At 42.3% G+C, this 20,638-nt stretch overlaps 1 protein-coding gene across 1 annotated transcript in view; it reads right to left on the minus strand.

Annotated features, from left to right (window-relative positions):
* LOC311107359 (fibroblast growth factor 13-like) overlaps positions 1-20,208 on the minus strand; it is a gene marked incomplete at its 5' end in the record, with an annotated part of 174,854 nt that extends 154,646 nt beyond the window's left edge. Inside the window, 2 exons of the mRNA XM_084149843.1 lie at positions 18,529-18,697; positions 20,040-20,208. Coding sequence (XP_084005969.1) covers positions 18,529-18,577 — 49 coding nt within the window. The remainder of the gene's footprint in view (positions 1-18,528; positions 18,698-20,039) is intronic.
* Between the last annotated feature and the right edge of the window lie 430 nt (positions 20,209-20,638).

Raw genomic sequence — 20,638 nt, forward strand, 5'->3', positions numbered from 1 at the left:
TGGTCTACGCCCCTTAGTTCCAGTGAAGGGAAATCTTAACGCTAAGGCATACAATAACATTCTAGATGATTCAGTGCTTCCACCTTTGTGCCAACATCTCTCTCCTGTTTCAGCATGACAATGCCCCTGTGTACAAAGCGAGGTCCATACAGAAATGGTTTGGCGAGATCGGTGTGGAAGAACTTGACTGGCCTGCAAAGAGCCCTGACCTCAACCCCATCGAACACCTTTGGGATGAATTGGAACGCCGACTGCGAGCCAGGTCTAATCGCCCAACGTAAGTGCCTGACCTCACTAATGCTCTTGTGGCTGAATGGAAGTAAGTCCCCGCAGCAATGTTCAAACATCTAGTGGAAAGCCTTCCCAGAAGAGTGGAGGGTGTTATAGCAGCAAAGGGGGGATCAACTCCATATTAATGGCCATGATTTTGGAATGAACAGGTGTCCACATACTTTTGGTCATGTAGTGTAGATGGCCGATAGTAGCCCCTAGATGACAGGGGCGGGGAAGGGTGTCGGGTGGGTGGGGGTACAGACGGGTCTCACATAGGTTGATCCGGAGGTGGGCACCACAGGTAGGCTTGGTCGTCACCCACGCTATGGGGGATGCCAATGGTCATTACCCAGTCCCCATCCTTCCCCAGCCACCCAGCCCTATTAGCAGGCCAGATAAAAGCAGAGCTTCCAACTAGCGCTTCTCATTTACTCTTTCTCGCGCTTCATTCTGACGGTCTTTTTCTTCCCCTGCGCTGGGATGAAAAGATAAAGGCCTTTGAAAGAGAAGTTCAAAGCCTCGTTAGGCTAGAAAACAGAACAGTTTGTTTCTCAGTGTTCTCTCCCCAACACCAACGTCTGGCACTGGCATCACCCTGTGAGTTGTTAGTGAGATATTTGCCTATATTGAGATGGTATGAAGAATAGTTTTATGTTCCTGAATATGCCCCTGTAAGGTGCATTGTGCTCCTCCATAATGAGCACAATGCTAGTCGCAGGCTAAAAGAGACTTTAAGACCCAAAACGCAGCAGTGATGCTGATCTGGTGCAACCGTATGAAGATAAATAAAGCAAAAATATGTGTATACAAACTGATGATTCAGCACAGTACCACTCATAGAAAAATATAATGCAATTGATATATTGTCAAAGCTGAGCAAGCTATATTGAATATTCCCTATAATAAAGTGAAAGTAGCTTGACTAACAACACCTAACAGAGTAGTGTGTACAGTATATGTAGCCTGTATGCCCTCTACCAACACCCTGAATTATTTAAGACTACACCTCCCACCAATGTGTCACATAGGGACTGTGACAACGCTTTCATACAGTCAGACAGTCAGTCTCTGATTAATTAATATGTACAGACACATTCTGTATCATAATGGCAAGACCTTCAGACTATAGCATCCTACCACTCTAACTATTAATATATGCCATTTAGCAAACGCTTTTATCCACATTTTATGTACGGGTGGTCCCAGGAATCGAACCTACTATCCTAGCTTTGCAAGCGCCATGCTCTACCAACTGAGCTACAGAGGACCTCTCTGTCCCCTTTGGTTGTAAGTATGTTCAGAGCAGCTAGGAGACAGACGTAGAGAGGAAAGAGGAGGGAGCGGGAGAGAGAGGGAGAGATGCAGCACACAGCAAACACTCAATTATGTGGACGCCCTCAGGGGCAACACATAGCCTTGTGAGGACTAGCTGCCTCACGACACACACACACACACACATACATGCACACGCACACACACACACACACACACACTCACATTAACGTAAACAGACACACACCCACACGCAGGGACAGTACATGCTAAACACACTCATAAACCCCTAATCCTATCTGCTTGTGTACAGCCAAACTTGGGGGTTTAAACAACCAGCAGATGCCTTCCATTCTGGTTAAGGAACAAAAAGAGAATAGTGAGACTCAGGCTTTACAGACCTGGAACAACATGGCAGAGAGAGAGACACACCACACAGGCTACGGTGTGAAAATGAGAATCATCTCTAAGGCGGTTTTGGGTAGAGGTCACAGCACACACACTCAGGACTTCCTTGAGTGCACACAGAACAGCGCAGCACAGAGTTCCGATTGCTGAGATAGGTGTTTTGTCTCTGAATAATACAACACAGAAACCACACACACACAGATGTGGTGTGGCTGCAGTGTGTTAATGGCCTGTGTTAGGGGTCGAGACTGAACACCAAGCACAAAGACACAGCTCCAGGGTTAGAGAGTGGAGAGGACGTGACGGTTTTGTGTATCCCTGCCTGGCTATTAAAACACAGCACTTAATTCTAACCAAATGGAAACAAATAGCTGGCCCTCTCTGTTAAAGGGAATCATCCAAGATGGAGGCCAAAATCTCAGGAGTGGAAAGGCGGTCTCAACAAGGAGGCCAATTCTGAGACAGCCTACAGTAGGTTACTTACAGAACCAGGATGTGTTGGAGTTGTGAGAAATGGGAGCACAGTGTCCTCATTTCCCAGTGTACTCTTTAAGCAAGGCTAAAGTGTTTTGTGCTTATGCATGTAACCTTTTCAGTCTCCCCTCAGCACTGTTCATCCCATTTATGACAGAGAGTCAGTTCTGCTGTTAGGGACTATTATTAGTTATTTATCTTTGGACCATTTCAACACATACATAAAACATTAGAACATTCTTATTTATTTCAAACACCCCCACCCCTTTTGGAGGACAAAAGCAACCTTGTTTTGCACTATACATTTCACATACATTTTCCACACGGTATTACATGACAAAAATAAAGTTCAATATACACTGAGTGTACAAAACATTAAGGACACCTGCTCTTTCCATGACATAGACTGACCAGGTGAATCCAGGTGAAAGCTATGATCCCTTATTGATGTCACTTGTTAAATCCACTTCAATCAGTGTAGATGAAGGGGAGGAGACAGGCTAAAGAAGGACTTTTAAGCCTTAAGACAATTGAGACATGGATTGTGTATGTGTGCCATTCAGAGGATGAATGGGCAAGACTAAAAATGTAAGTGCCTTTGAACGGGGTATCGTAGCTAGTGCCAGGCGCACCATTTTGTGTCAAGAACTGCAATGCTGCTGGGTTTTTCACGCTCAACAGTTTCCCGTGTGTATCAAGAATGGTCCACCACTCAAAGGACATCCAGCCAACTTGACACAACTGTGGGAAGCATTGGAGTCAACATGGGCCAGCATCCCTGTGGAACGCTTTCGACACCTTGTAAAGTCCATGCCCCGAAGAATTTAAGCTGTTCAGGGGGCGAAAGGGGGGTATTATTATGTTGTGTCCACTCAGTGTATTTTTCAACTGTGCTGTGATGTTTTACATGAATTCTGAACCTTTCTAATCTCATACTATCCACATTTGTAATATATATATATTTAGCAAGAGTATTATTATATTGTTAATTGATTGACCATGGCTTTCCAACTCGCCCAACAGTGCTATTTGTAGGGCTAGTTTTAAATGAATGTTGTGATTTCTCTACCATTCCTGAACCTGTGACCAGAAACAAGTTACATGGGGGCAATACCAGAACAAATGTTCTAACAATTCTGTCTCTTTGCAGCAAAATCTGAAGGGCTGAGATGGTTGTATGCCCCATATATATAGTTGAAGTCGGAAGTTTACATACACTTAGGTTGGAGTCATTAAAACTCATTTTTCAACCACTCCACAAATTTCTTGTCAACAAACTATAGTTTTGGCAAGTCGGTTAGGACATCTACTTTGTGCATGACACAAGTAATTTTTCCAACAATTGTTTACAGACAGATTATTTCACTTATCATTCACTGTATCACAATTCTAGTGGGTCAGAAGTTTATATACACTAAGTTGACTGTGCCTTTAAACAGCTTGGAAAATTCCAGAAAATGATGCCATGGCTTTAGAAGCTTCTGATAGGCTAATTGACATCATTTGAGTCAGTTGGAGGTGTACCTGTGGATGTATTTCAAGTACTACCTTCAAACTCAGTGCCTCTTTGCTCGACATCATGGGAAAATCAAAAGAAATCAGCCAAGACCTCAGAAAAAAAATTGTAGACCTCCAAAGTCTGGTTCATCCTTGGGAGCAATTTCCAAATGCCTGAAGGTACCACGTTCATCTGTACAAACAATAGTACGCAAGTATAAACACCATGGGACCACGCAGCCGTCATACCGCTCAGGAAGGAGACACGTTCTGTCTCCTAGAGATGAACGTACTTTGGTGCGAAAAGTGCAAAACAGCAAAGGACCTTGTGAAGATGCTGGAGGAAACAGGTACAAAAGTATCTATATCCACAGTAAAACGAGTCTTATATCAACATAACCTGAAAGGCCGCTCAGCAAGGAAGAAGCCACTGCTCCAAAACCGCCATAAAAAAGACAGACTACAGTTTGCAACAGCACATGGGGACAAAGCTCGTACTTTTTGGAGAAATGTCCTCTGGTCTGATGAATCAAAAATAGAACTGTTTGGCCATTATGACCACCGTTATGTTTGGAGGAAAAAGGGGGCTGCTTGCAAGCCGAAGAACACCATCCCAACCGTGAAGCACGGGGGTGGCAGCATCATGCTGTGGGGGTGCTTTGCTGCAGGAGGGACTGATGCACTTCACAAAATAGATGGCATCATTAAGAAGGAAAATTATGTGGATATATTGAAGCAACATCTCAAGACATTAGTCAGGAAGTTAAAGCTTGGTCGTAAATGGGTCTTCCAAATGGACAATGACCCCATGCATACTTCCAAAGTTGTGGCAAAATGGCTTAAGGACAACAAAGTCAAGGTATTGGAGTGGCCATCACAAAGCCCTGACCTCAATCCTATAGAACATTTGTGGGCAGAACTGAAAAAGCATGTGCGAGCAAGGAGGCCTACAAACCTGACTCAGTTACACCAACTCTGTCAGGAGGAATGGGCCAAAATTCACCCAATTTATTGTGGGAAGCTTGTGGAATGCTACCCGAAACGTTTGACCCAAGTTAAACAATTTAAAGGCAATGCTACCAAATACTAATTGAGTGTATGTAAACTTCTGACCCACTGGGAATGTGATGAAATAAATAAAAGCTGAAATAAATCATTCTCTCTACTATTATTCTGACATTTCACATTCTTAAAATAAAGTGGTGATCCTAACTGACCTAAGACAGGGCATTTGTACTAGGATTAAATGTCAGGAATTGTGAAAACTGAGTTTAAATGTATTTGTGTCACGAATTCCGCCGAGACTGCTCCTCCTCCTTGTTCGGGCAGGCTTCGGCGTTCGTCGTCCCCGGAGTACTAGCTGCTACCATTTGATGTTCTCTATTTTTGTTTGGTTTTGTCTGTTTGGTGCACCTGTGTCTTATCACTTATTGATTATGTCACCTATAAGTTTCCTTTGGTTTTGTTTGTAGTTGTGTGTTGTTGTCCGCCTGTCCGTTGGGGTTTTGGATTTTGCGCTGGTGTATTTAAGTGTATTGACGCACTGTTTGCGCATCGCTTATATTTCGTGTTTTACGCACTGTTTGCGTATCGCTCGCCTCCGTTGTTTGAGGCCCGTTCTTTTTGTATTGTCATATTTCTGACTAGTAAAGTCTGTTGGACTAAGCTTCTGTGTCCTGCGCCTGACTCCAACACCACATCCACTTCAAACACTGACAATTTGGCTAAGGTGTATGTAAACTTCCGACTTCTACTGTATAACATTCTGTTGGTGGCCAGAATTTTGTATAATAATTTACATTGAAAAACTCAATGTTTTTAATGGAGCGATGTTTTGTGTGTCAGTTCAAAAACCATGTGCCATGGAATCGGAACAACCTGTATGGTGCAACTGTCAGAATTTTGGTCCTCAAATTGAAAGTGTTATATTTTTTTATTTTTGCCTATTTTTTGCTCAATAGTTTTAAAAACAAGTTATCTGAAGTAGGAAGCGTAATAAGTAGATAAATAAACTGTGATATGACTAAAGAGTTAATCAGTGTGATTTTTCCCTAAATAGACAGGTATTTAACTCTCCACTGTCTATTTTTGATAACTTTCTATTGAAATGTGTTGTAGTGAGTTCATTTATTTATTTAGGGATATGAATACCAAGTATGTTTACTTAACCATCAGACAAATGTATTGGTCAACTACAGGGTAATGTATAAGTTGTGTAGTTTAACGTTCCAATACATAATATTATAATTAGGTTTTAGTCCAGAGAGGCCAGATAAATTATCTAGATCGTCAATGAGACCATGCAGGGATCCAGATTGCAGACTTAAGAGAAAACTACAGTCATTGGCATACATTGACATTTTTGTTTTTAAGCAGGGGATTTCTAACTCCTTGATATTCATGTTGGATCTTATTTTAATAGCTAACATTTCGTGATGGCCATAACAAATAGATATGGAGAGAGTGGACAACCTTGCTTAACTATTATTGACAGTTCATTACTTTCTGATAAATAACCATTATTGACTATTTTACATCTGGGGTTGCTATACGTAACTTTAACCCATTGTATAAGAGATACACAAAAATGTAAATAGTCCAGGCATTTATATATACACATTCTAGTCATACTTTATCAAAGGCCTTTTCAAAATCTGCTATGAAGACCAGGCCTGGTTTCTTCTATGTTTCATAGTGTTCTATTGTTTCATGTAATTGTCGTATATTATCTCCATGTAAAAAACCTGTCTGATCATGATTAATAATGTCCGGTAAAACCTATTTAATTCTATGTGCTATGCATTATGCCAGGAGTTTTGCATCACAACATTGAAGTGTAAGTGGCCTCCAGTTTGTTAAGTGGACTGGATCTATAAACGTACCACCTGGGTCCTGTTTCAGTAATAGTGAAATCAGACCTTCTTGCTGAGTATTTGATAGTCTACAATTTTTTATTGGAGTAGTTAAAACATGCTAATAGTGGATATTTTAGTACATCAAAAAAGGTTTGGTATAACTCTACTGGTATTCCATCAAGCCCTGGAGTTTTTCCCGGACTGAAAAAGATTTAACAGCATCAAAACGTTTGTCCTCTGTAATTTGGCCTTCACACACATCTATTTGTGCAGTTGTTCATTTTACACTATTATTAGGAAAAAAGTTAATATCATTATGTGCAGATGGATGAAACTGAAAAGAGAACATATGGTTAAAATATTTTACTTCTTCTTTCAAGGTATCAATTTGTGAATAATGGATGACGGCGTCATTTGCAACGTGTTTCTGTAAATTATTTTTGGTAGCATTTCTATGTTGGAGATTCTAAAAGTTTTTTGTGTATTTTTGTAATATATTACACTTGATCATTCTTTAATAAGTTTCTCCAGTTCTTTTAGTTTTTCCTCTAACTTATTTTGTGCCTCTATGGTACAGTTTTTATTGCCATCCACCTGTAATGTTAGTTCCTCTATTTCCTTTTTTTATAATATTTTAGTAGTCTTTTTTTTTTTTTTCACCAAATACAAATATACAACAATTTACAGATGAACAACAACTACATTTCCTCTGCCCAGACCTGCATGCTCACACCTCCATCCCTAGTGCCTGCGTTATTGTTTGCCACATGGCCTTAAATTGTACCGATTTGTTTTTCTCGGTCACCCATGCTATTTCAATATCTAAATAATAAATCATTTGATTTTTCAGTTTAATTGATTTCCAAGTTTGTAATATACGTTTCTTCAAGATGAGTGATGAGAAAATAATTGTCCAGCCCATTCGGTTTCTCACTACACCCCCATATGCCCTGTCTTGAAATATGCAGGCAGACGGACTAAAAATAAGTTTACATTTGAATACTTCTGACATCCAACTTTCTAGCTCTGCCCACAAATTCCGGACATTATAGCATTCCCAGAAAGCATGGATTATTGAATCATTATTGGTTTTACACTTCAGACATGATTCTGCTTCCCGAGTGGCGCTGCATCACAGTGCTAGAGGCATCACTACAGACCCGGGTTCGATCCCAGGCTGTGTCACAGCCGGCCGCGACCGGGAGACCCATGAGGCGGTGCACATTTGGCCCAGCGTCGTCCGGGTAGGTGGAGGGTTTGGCCAGCCTGGATGTCCTTGTCCCATCGTACTCTAGCGACTCCTTGAGGCGGGCTGGGCGCATGCACGCTGACTTTGGTCACCAGTTGTACGGTGTTTCCTCCGACACATTGGTGCGGCTGGCTTCCGGGTTAAGTGAGCAGTGCGTCTTGGCAGGGTTGTGTTTCGGAGGACGCGTGGCTCTTGACCTTCGCCTCTCCCAAGTCCGTACGGAAGTTGCAGTGATGGAACAAGACTGTAACTACCAATTGGATATCACAAAAAAGGGGTAAAGAAAAAACATTTTGTCTCTTGTATAATAAATTCTACACAATCATTTATACGGTTATACTGTTATTTAGGTTCCAACATTCGCTATATATTGTGCCAATATCAGCTCTTTCTAAATCTTGGGTCCAATAGTTTATATATTTTTCTAAGAGATTCAGTCAGATTCAGTCAGTTGTATAGGCTCTCTGCAAGGTTCTGTATAACTTACCTATCATATGAATATCATTTTCTGACTCCTTCAAGATTGCTCTGATGTCCAAAAGATTTCAAATCTAAATTCTGTGATAAAACTTTTAAGTTGGAGGTATTTGAAAATATCTACATTGGTCAACCCAAAATTGCTTGTCCATATATGTATATATTCTTAAATCCCATTCCTTACTAGTTTTATGTATTGGGTATATGTTGTGAAATTGTTAGATATTACTTGTTAGATATTACTGCACTGTCGGAGCTAGAAGCACAAGCATTTCACTACACCCGCTAAACACGTGTATGTGACAAATAACATTTGATTTGATTTGAATTGCTTTTTAAAGTTGTCATGGAAATAAATGTATTTCCTATTACCAAGTTGTTGTTCTCTCTCTCTCTCTCTCTCTCTCTCTCTCTCTCTCTCTCTCTCTCTCTCTCTCTCTCTCTCTCTCTCTCTCTCTCTCTCTCTCTCTCTCTCTCTCTCTCTCTCTCTCTCTCTCTCTCTCTCTCTCTCTCTCTCTCTCTCTCTCTCTCTCTCTCTCTCTCTCTCTCTCTCTCTCTCTCTCTCTCTCTCTCTCTCTCTCTCTCTGAGCTAGAGGACTGCTCATTTGGTCTCCCCTGACTCCATCTGTTCCAATCAAGCCCCTGCCTTTATAGGGCCCTTCTCTCTGGGGCCCCTGATGAGTGTGTCTGTTCCTGCTGTGGCCCTAGAGCAGTAGAGAGTGTGTCAGGGAGGAACCTCAGAGGCTCCTGCTGACTGATCCCATGCTTATTTGGGCTTTGTTGCCGTGGCAGCGTCTCATTATGTAAATGATCTCTCCCTCCTGAGACAGGTGGATAGAGGTAGGGAGGGAGAGAAAGAGAGATGGAGAGAGGCAGGAGTTGTAGCTGTGATGTTCACCAATCCAGACTGTGTAAAATCGGCTTCAGGGACCAGCGAAGGATCGCTGCTATATTTAGAAATCATCCTCACAATGTATTTTTTTGCCTCCCCAGTTAACACTCTGCAATGCGCATTGGGTTCACACCAAACACACCACATTACATGTTTTCGAATGAGCAGTTGATCATCATTTATGAGATGAATTCATCCTTATTCTCTTCCCCATTCTGTCCTTTCTGTGTCCATTCCCCTCCGTAATGTGCTTCACTCTGAATGCAATCCTCGTCCTCTCTCATCTCATCTGAGAAAAATTAAATGTTTGTCTCTGAAGAATAGGCCCTAATGGAAATCTATATTATGCTTCTAGCTCCAGGGAAGTCAATACTTAGCAGAGAGATCTTTAAACAATTAATATTTCTATTGAATCACCCACCCAAGGTGTCCAATCATAATCTGATCCTATTAAATGACTGATCCCTCTCCCTGGTCCCAATAGTGGTATGTATTGCACCATTGATCATCTATTGGTGGTGCATTGTATAGGCTAGAATCCATCTGTTCCATAGAATTACACACCTTCACTCTGACATCCAATCACAGGCCACTGTGTGTGTGTGTGTGGGGGGGGGGGGGGGGGAGAGAGTCTTCTGATGTCACCTGCTCCCCTTCTCATTTCCACTCCTGTCATTGGACATGGCAGTTCTAATTAGTGACTTAAACCAAAGCCCTTTGATTACTCTGCAGTGGTCTGTGACAGTGATCTGCTGCTGCCTGTCACACACCTGTGTCAGCCAGGACACACACACAATCTAAGAGCAGTTTAGAGCAGATGGAGAGCCAATCAGCTGATGCAGAGCCTCCACCTCCTCCCAAACCGGAGCTCTGCTAGCCTGGCCTGCTCCGCGCTGACAGAGGATGAGCAGTTAAAACACACACATGCACTTATCCCACAGACTGTGCTGTCTAGTTGTTAACACTGTTTTTCTCCTCCAATCAGAGAGCAGTTTGCCGTCTGAAGGTATGCCCACTCTCTCTACCGGCCGGCCTATAGCAGCCCACAGAGGAACCAAACAGCTCTGACACAACCAAACAAGGTACCCCAACACACACACACACACACACACACACATGGATCTCTTGTGGGAGTGTGCATGTCTGAATCCTAATGAAACTGCCATTTTGAGTTCAGTGACCCGCAGATCAATGTAGTCAATAGCATTAACCACCATATAACAAACAAAGCAGGCTGGGCAGGGCAGGGAGGAGTCACGCCTTTAATTAATGACATGCAGAGCTCAAACTGCTTCTCCACTTGTATGTCATCACCACATGCAGAGGACCAATTAATGCTATTGTATGCTGCCTGTGCTCTCAACGCTCCACTTTCTCTCAACCCTCAGCCAGCCGACGATGCTACACATTCAACACCACAGAGGAGCCTAATTCACCTTGTCTTGAAAATGTGTTTGAGGCCATGCCAAGTGCTAATGGTATAAATTTAGGTCGTGTTGTCTTCGGCCCGGGTACTTGTCGCTTGGCGAGGGCTGTGGGCTGCTGGAAGCTGATGCGAGGAGGCCCAGCGCTGGTTTTAATGCACTGGTTAAATGAGCTGCTGGACAAGGGAAGCGGGAAGAAAACAATCCCGTTATAACGTCTCCAGCCCAGGCGGCAGGCTAGTGGCAAGGAAATGGCAGCCTGTCACTCGGGTTAGCGCACACCAGGCTAATCAGAACCAAAGAGCCTTTGGCCAGCTCAGGCTTTATAGCCACGGCTACGCTTATGCTTATGTAAACACTAACGCTAACTATGCTAATGCTAATCTCAGCCACATCAAAGCCAGAGGCGACCACACTCAACTACAGTAAAGCACGATGGCCCACACTACACTGCTTTGCTCTCCCCTCAAGCCCTGCTCATGCTTTGTTCTTCTCCAGCCTACAGCCCACTGTTCTGTTTATTACCACTGGCCCCAGCCTTATCACCTCCCATTCTTACCTCGCCTTAATCCAACTTTAATGAGTTTGTGTCCGGACTAACTATTAATCCTCCGGCTTCCTGGTTTAAAATGGAGCATCCATCCACCGGGGCCGGAAAAGCCTTTTACACTACATGACTTCTAGACCTTGATGTCACGTGGAATGGAGTCAGGACACCGGCACCAGCACTGAGGACGATGTTCCGAGACTGAAGAGGTCACTGAAATGAGACAACTCTGCATCTACTACATACTGTACATTGAAACTGATTACATTTCTTTGACATTGTGAGGATGATTACATTTATTTGCCTTTTCCATCCAAAGCTTTACTCCACTCATAATTCAACTGTGCCTCTCATACTGTCCCCTTGGTCCTTCTTCGATAACGGTGACAACATCAGCAGCCAACCACCTGCTCCCTGTGGACCCTGTTTGTCGCCATGTGTGTCACGTTGTCACTGGGTCCGCTCATAACACTTAGACCAACAGCTGTGGTTCCCTGTGCTCCGTCTCATTTAAAGGGGTTAAACTGATGGCTGTGACTCGGTGTCGTTTAAAGGGTTACAGCTAAATGTGTCAGCTCTGACACACATCTACTCTGTCTGTCGGACAGCTGAGCTCCTAACTCCGTCCTCATTCTGGCTCTGATTGGCTGATCCCCTCTGTTCCCATCACATTGCCTTCTCTACCAACATTGAGATTATGAGGATTGTCACACACCTTGCAGAGGTATTACTCAGGTAATATTTCACCCACATGGATCTCATAGTGTGATGTGCTATGGTTAATCTCTGGCTGGTGGAAAGCAGAGAAACCTTACAAGGCTCTCTTTTGTCAAGATAGCTCCTGTCGGACAATAATAAATGAAGCTAGCCATGAGGGGCCATTTTCTTGCTGACGTGGTCAGTGTGCTAGATTTAGTCATAATAGGCCAGTCAGGAAAACAATCTGCTTTTTCTAGTGGGGGACATGATCATGTCTTGCCTGCCCGCATCACAATCCCACTATGGAGTAGCCTTTGTGGAATAGGGAGTTTCATGACAAGGGGCAGTAGCCTATGTAGCCTACCGTATATGTTTCTTATATGTCAGTATGGCCGCTATGAAAACACAATCAAAATGTGCATGTACTCTGAAATATTATAATATCCTGGCTCTGTATAAAAGAGGTCATTGTCATCAGCACAGTTTGACACACATAACCACAATTATGGAGGATTATCTTTAGATAGGAAAAAATACATCAGAGTTGGGTAGTGCATTTCTGGATCTAAAACAATCCAATCCAATGTAATCCAAACATTCTGAATCGATACATAATCCCACACCTACATGAAAGAGGTCCTGTGATCCTTTCAGCCATTACTTTGATAAGAGAACAGGGGTTTATAAATAATAAATAAATCGTTAAAATCAGTCATGGCATGAACAAACGTCTTCCAGCCAAAGCCATCTTTACGGATAATCACTTAAGTACCCTTTCAAGCCTGTCTTGGTACAATCACCCTACAGTTCATCAATATTTCTAATTTGAGTCAAATCCACACCTACATACTCTCAAATCCTGCCCATTGGCACTGTGAGCATTTCAATATCTGGGAATGAATTATAAAGATGAGCAGCGAAGCGGTGTTTTCACTCCTGACCCTTTCTTGAATGAGGATTAAAGCATACCAATGAATGCAGAGGCAGCCAAATGATGTGGCCGATTTAGACGTGTACCAAGGGAGCAATGGTAGACCATGATGTCAGGGGTCAGGGGTCAGGGCTACGGATGAATAGAGAAGAGAGAGAAGGAGAATGAGAGGGGCTTTATACAAACCCATTCACCTCATAAAACACACAGCTTTCAGGATTAGCACGGACCTGACTGGTTGACGCATCATAGAGGCCAGGTATTTAGGGGATTTTAAAGGCAGGTCACTGAGAGAGGAGCTAGATCTACTGTAGCTAGTACCTTTTTGGCGTCATTGTTTTGGGGATGACACGCACTGCGTGGTAAGGCTTTGCACCCATGGATGGTTACTGGAATGAATTGACTGAAACCAACCAGGTCAGTCACAGCAGCTTTACTGTATGAAGAGAAACTCCAGGAAATGGTCATGTTGACAAATCACGTCACCAAAGGACCATGCCACTTTATTAATCACATGAGCCAACACACACAACAGTCTATATGCCTTGTGGATACTGAAGCCTACATTTGGGTGCTGAACGGTGTTCCAGTCCTCTAAGGGCAGAGGACAAAGCAGGACAGAGACAGGGCCAACAGGAAAGCACCACTTACAGTGCCTCGCCAGCCAGCGAGGCTCTCCATCAGTGCCCACATTGCCCGGGCATGGTGGGCAGAGCGAGCAGCTGGAGAGACAGGAACCCTAACATTCCCAAACATCTCAGGGCGGCGCGGCGCGATGCAGAGTGGCAGGTCTCTGATGCGCGGCTGCGAGCCAGCCTCCTCGGGGCAGCATAGCCGGATCTGCGTCAGCACCGTGAAAATTGTCTGACAGGGCACACCGGCCCTGGCGCTGCCGACACGACATCTAGTCTATACTCTGGGAAATTGACTTAGAAAATGTCCTGTTCTCAGTGTTTACACACGAGCATAATTAAAACATGAACAAGTATAAATATACTAACTACATGTACAGCTGAGTGCAAGTAAGTTTAAGTTTCACTTTATTTCATTGGGTTACATACACTATGTCAGACGTACTGTGCATGACCACATCGTTGTGAAGTGAAGACATGATGAGACGTGGTATGGAGATCCTGCCTGGTTCATTCAGGGGCGTACAGTCAAACTATACTCCATTGCCCACTTGCAATACCATTCAAAATCCAACACATCCCGTAGAGACTTACAAACTTTCCACTTACATTTTTGAGGTTTTCCACTTTGCGGTGAGTTTCCACTGCAGCTGTCTGTCAAATCATATAGAAAAGCACCTTCCCCTCATCACCTCTGCTAACAGATCTACAGAGCTGCAGTTTCACACTCTTTACTTTTCTTTAACAATTGCAGGGTAAAGAAATACTTTAGAAGTGAGTGACATAAAATCAAGTCTAAGTATTTTAGCTTGACGGAATGGTATAGCCTACTGTACGAAAGGATCACTTGCCACTTCTCGAGCGACTAGTTAGCAGGGTTGGGGAGTAACGGATTGCTTGTAATCTGTTACATGTGATGGATTACATAAAAACTAAATGTAATCCATTACGTTACCAGCAAAAATATTGTAATCAGATTACCGATACTTTTGAAAAAGTAGATAATTACTTATAGGATTACTTTCCAATTTAGAAGGGATGTTTGCAGAATTTTTTTTCCATGAAACAATTGCCTGTTTTCTTAATTACCTTCCATATTAATAATATAATATGCCATTTAGCAGACGCTTTTATCCAAAGCGACTTACAGTCATGCGTGCATACATTTTTACGTATGGGTGGTCCCGGGGATCTAACCCACTACCCTGGCGTTACAAGTACCATGCTCTACCAGCTGAGCTACAGAGGACCACGATTAAGTCAGTCATTAACCAAAAAAGTGCTACTTTGATCTTCCCGCCTGAGCAACATACATGGTCACAAAGGAAAAAGGTATGGAACTCCAACACAGTGCATTTTTTGGATGGCAATTCAAATAACATTTTGTGTTCAAAGAAGAAAAGGGCAGGAATGTAACAGTTCAATGCAAACTATGTTTGCCCACGGTAATGCTGCTGTCGACATCCAGAGACTCGACTTCGAACCTGAAGAAACACTTGGAGGTAAGGATGACGATTGGCAGGTGTGGCGCGTTAGCTTGCTTAGCTAGCTAGTCTCTAGAGACAGACAGGTTGTCTTCACATTGTTCCCAATGTGTGGCTCAAACATCCTGCAATAAATGTTGTTAAATTGGTAATAATATTATTTTTCTTTTTATGTGTTTTACCGTGAAGTAATCAAAAAGTAACTAAAAGTAATCAGATCACGTTACTGAGTATAGGTAATCCAAAAGTTACCTTACTGATTACAATTTTAGAAAGGTGACTAGTAACTGTAATGGATTACATTTCAAAAGTAACCTACCCAACCCTGCTAGTTAGTGATTTAGCTCCATGACATCACCCAACAGCAGTGTTAAGCTAACAGCATAAGCCCAGCATGGTGATTTGGTGTAAAAGACAACAAAACACTTTAGCACTATTCTAATCTCCTCCATTGTCTTTGCTGAAAATGACCCCATCCTATTTAAAGTGGGCTTCCGAGAGAGCCAGCCAGTTACTAGATCAAAAGATGGTAATGATACTGTAGACAGCGTGTTGTTTAGCCAATGAGATTAGAGCAGGTGTCACAGCAGAGCAGGGAAGAGCTGGCTCCTTTGTGATACATGAAGCAGTGATTCCAAACTCCTACTCCTCGGGATATCTATTGATTGGCCAACGTGGCTGCCCTGGGCTGAATTAATATGCCGGCAAATATGCAAGACTTATGCCTTCTGCTTGGCTTAGGCCGTTAAAGTGGCACTGACAGACACAACAAAAGAGGTCTGAGAGGGTAGAAGAAAGCAGGCCACAAAAAAGCCTGGGAGAGAGAGAGTACTATGTTAAAGGTGATGCCACGTTTGATAAGTGCATTATGTAAAAGAGTACAAACGAATTGACCATTATGAAATGGAACTTAGGCTTTTTGCTGTGTTACGTTATTCCCAAACCCACAACACATACAATAACAAGAGGCTTTATTGTCAAAGACCAGAAAAGAGAGACGAGAAATGTCAACATGATGACTTTATGTAAACAAGCTTTGATCCCGTTGATTTCCCAGGCTCTGGGATGCTGGGGTTGAGGCCGGGATAGCGGGTATGCTTCGATACACCACTCTGTCCGGACATCTCAGGCTCACCAGGGTGCGGAGAAGCTCACAAACTGATTTGCCTGCCTTGATATTGGAGGGAGGCTTCATCCCTGCCTCCCTGCCTAAGACATGGTTTTCTCTCGCTGCCGTTCTGTAATCACATGTACTAGCACAGGATGTTCTCCTATCTTATGAAGCAGTGAAGCATGACCTTTCACTGAGTGAGCCAACGCACAGAGAATAGATAGCATTTCTTCTTATCCCTCTATTCTTTTACTGTCCTGCTACTAACACACATACTCCCTTTTTAATCGGAACAGAGAGCTTTGGGGCTCGATTTAATCCGTAGCACTAAAGATCTGCGTTATAGCGTGATTTAAATGTAAATACAATGTTCCCGCGTTCACGGAGACGACATTAACGGTAAACCCTGCATATGTGGGCTCATTCGGAAATTACCATTACATTTCAATCGCGCTATAACGCGGATCTTCAGCGCTACGGATTGAATCGAGTCCTTAAAAAAACATCAACAGTCAAAGAGTTTGGTGAGATGTGCTAACATTTTGTCCAACTGTTACGCAAGCGTAGGGCTTAATCTAGGCCTGGAACTTAATTCCATTATTTCCAGGGTTTAAATCCCTTCCCTCAATCCCATATTGTTCTTAAAAAGAGTACTGGAATTGATCCAAAGCTTAACTCCAAAGACAGTTAATAAAAAGTGATGGTCATATGGACAACTATTGACATCTCTAATACATAGTGCTATATGCATGGTGTATCATTCACTATTCCTCTGTAAGTGTTGGTTAGTGTCTGAGGCTCAAATAAAATAAAGTTGAATAAAACCTGAGTTGATCTAACCACCTCTGATGTATAATGCTGTGTTATGACAAGGATACTGTGTGGGGGGGATTCAACCCAGACCTAGGGGTCTGGAAAGTGCAATGGTAACTTGAGGTGAGAACATCTCAATAAGTGAAAGCATGCACAAGTCAACTGCATTAGCCTGCATGTCCAGTTTACCAGGCAAGTAATAAAGCAATGCTCAGAATAAAAAAAGTACAAAGAAAAAGGTCCACACTCTTATTGTTGGAGCTGGAGAAATGTCACAGAATAACATGTTTGGAATATAGTCTATTAGACATGCATTAAACCAACAATATATGTGAGGTCAACAGATTGAGACGTATTTATCTGTTTAGGGCAAATAGCCCAGTATTTACTAAATAAAGCAGGAAACATGACAACCAGGGAAGCTAGTGGTTATAATTCAAATAGAATATTGGTTTGAATCATAATCAATTTTCAATAAACACATAACCAAAACAAACATTCCTTTCAATGGAATCATAGGCTATTAATAAATTCAACATAGCCTACTAATATAAAGCAGATGAACCTGAATAAATTATTTTGTAATTGGATATGACTCCACATTGGCTGCCTCTTTGTCATTTTCCAGTATGCTGTTGGATACATTCTGTTTTGATGGGTTGCCTCGCCATTGATTGCCTCAATTGACAAAATACGCAATCATCAAAACAAAGGGACAAAAGCCCATGCATGCCAGCCCGCAAACTGTCGTGGACCACCTCAGTGTAGAGCGCGCACATCGATTAATCTCGCCGAGGTTTCTCTGGCAACCTTGCCTCCCCTTTGTCTCCATGGCAATGCCTCGCCAGTTTACATCCCAACACAAAGCGAGGCTTTTCTAGAGACTTGCAGAGGCTAATTTTTACGCAATGAGTCATTAGTGCACGAGCTACCAAAACAAATGGTGTGCCCACATCATATTAGCGTATAACTCCCCTGTGTATGATTAGAATATGATGTTGAGAGCTGGGCAAATGCAAACCCACGTAAAAAAGGTGCAAGCAAGAACAACAGGGGGACATTTCAAACGGATGCCAGTGACATTGTTGTTCACTGCCTTCATATTAAAGCGACAGCACGACCATTATTCATGTAGGTTTACCCATGCTCATTAAAATGCACTACATTGTTTGATTTTCATTATGGTTCTTGGTTTCGTATTAATGTATTATTATTTGCAGATATTTGTTTAAATAATGAAACCAATAAATATGATACCTACTTGGGTAATAATTAGGTTATAACATGTGCTAATTCTAGATGACTACTGGTTGAGTCTGAAATGACACCAGCTAGCCACATATGCCGCGCCATTCAGTAGCTGGCCTACTATTGTTTTCAGAAATCTCAAAGGGCGAGCAAAGGATGTGTGGGAGATGAATGAGCGCACGGTCGCTTTAAACCAGTGATTTAGGGGCAGCAATCTGTGCGTTGCAAGGCTCGCCTCTTACCCTTGGAAGCATCCTTATCTTCTTTTGGCTTCGCCACTTTTCCGCTCATAGATCCCAGTTTGGATGTGTAATTCCCGATTTAGACAAGAATGGAAATCCTTTTAATAGCTTGCAGACAATTTCTTCAATGAAATCCTTTCCAAAGCTACCAGGTGCTGAGATAAGGGTTCTGTTAGACAATTAGAAAACAGTGCAATTAGTCTTTAAGGTTTTATTTTGATGAAGCAAGTTGTATCAGGAGAGGACCACAAACAAAGCAAACCAGTGGGGCTATTATGATTCCAAGTATGGCGCCGGCTATCAATGGATATATCCAGTTATTGATATATTCTACTCACATAGCCAACACAATTGAGCTCACAAAGCGCATCTGAAAAATTGGTAAAGGAACGCCATGGTATCCATGGACCATTACCATCATAAAACCGTTTGAATCGAACTTGTCTTACCTTATCTCCTCCACGTTTTCTGCTACATCAATGCACATTGATAAAGAAAAACGCTTCCAACATGAATCTCGCTATGTTGCATGCAAAAATCACGACCTTTTCGGTTGTGTCAAAGGAACTGAGAAAATAAACTAAGAAAATAAAAGCAGGGCTTCCAAGCGCGTGTCAGTCGACGTCAAAGAAAAACGGAAAGCGCATCAAATTAAGATTACCTCAAAGGAGCAAACGTCTCCACATGGGGTATCCGCAAATGCCATCAACTACAACCGACGCAACCAGGTTTTCTTGAAGCCTAGAGGGACTATTCTATTCAACACGAGCTCTTCCAAGGCATCTCACACGCTGGAAAATATAGCACACAGATCAACAGGATCCAAAGTGAGCGCTGTATTCCATCCCTAACACACATGCACAGTTGATGATGTTACGTTTAGCTCTATACGTTTAATAAAATAAATGCATTTAGGGCATGAAAATCAATTGTTTATAAATCTGCTTTGATACACCGTTGCACTAAACGCGCGCGTGGGATTGGGAGCGTGAGGAGCGCTGTGACCTAAGCGTCAAGTAGCCTATTATAGAATCAAGAAGAGTGGCTGGGCAGCAGATTACCGCAGCATTGACAAGCACCATCTATTCAATTGTTTGCTTGTTGTTGGCTAGTGTTTGCTTATAAAACAGTCTGAAGGAAACCAATAGCCAAAATAAGCGTGTGTTTTTTTTTTTTGCCTAACCAACTTTCACGGTGTAATTACATTATATGATATTATGGTTAGCGGTATGCTATTCGAGTCATCTGTAAATTTAGAAACAATTCAGTGACTACCAAAGTAAATAACCTTTACGCACAAGTGCCAATTACCGAAACAACAGTCCTAAAAGACGCACTTTATACCAAATATCGTTGACTTACAAAATGTTACAGACCAGCTAAATCTGACAATTTACAGTATTATATGTCTTGTCAAAAGTATTCCAAGTAGTCCAAGCAAGCATATAGCCCGTAAATCGCAGTCCACGGAAACTGGAGCAAGTCCCAAGCCACTAAACGAAATAACTCACCTGGATGCACGAGATGGCGAGGCAAAAACTGTTGAATTGACAACGAATGTCAGCGCACTTGCCTACTAAATAGGTCTGAAGTAGATACGTAAACATTCAGATGTTCCAGATGTTAACGGATCAATATGAAAGGCTGCTTGTATATGCTTCAATATGTTATTCCTTTTCAAAATGGGTATTTTAAACACCTTTCTAAAGTTTTGCTGCGCTGCCAGATGCGCAGTGGAATGCAAACATTAACCAATAGGCCTAGTGTACAAGTCGATATCTGGGGGAAATACTGCGAAGGAGAGATGGCAGTGCATGCGTAATTCTAATTGGCTGCAGCGTTATTCTCAGTAGCCTACCATGCTTGAGTCCTGTGAAGTTATAATTACCTTTAGTTGTGTAGTTGGTCGTTGATTAATTTAATCAATCATTTAGAAAGATGCAACGAAAAAAATGACATTCATAATCAGTTATAATAGTGGACAATTACACGAAACGTTAATTTATTCGTTTATTTGTCACGGACCATGTACAACATACCATTCCACCAGATTTAGCTAGGTCGTTTTTTAATCTGTAGTCCCTTTAAGCACCTATTTTACGCAACAAAA

This window comes from Coregonus lavaretus (genome assembly GCF_964263955.1).
Source record: "Coregonus lavaretus genome assembly, chromosome: 32".
NCBI classification, from domain to species: Eukaryota; Metazoa; Chordata; class Actinopteri; order Salmoniformes; family Salmonidae; genus Coregonus; species Coregonus lavaretus.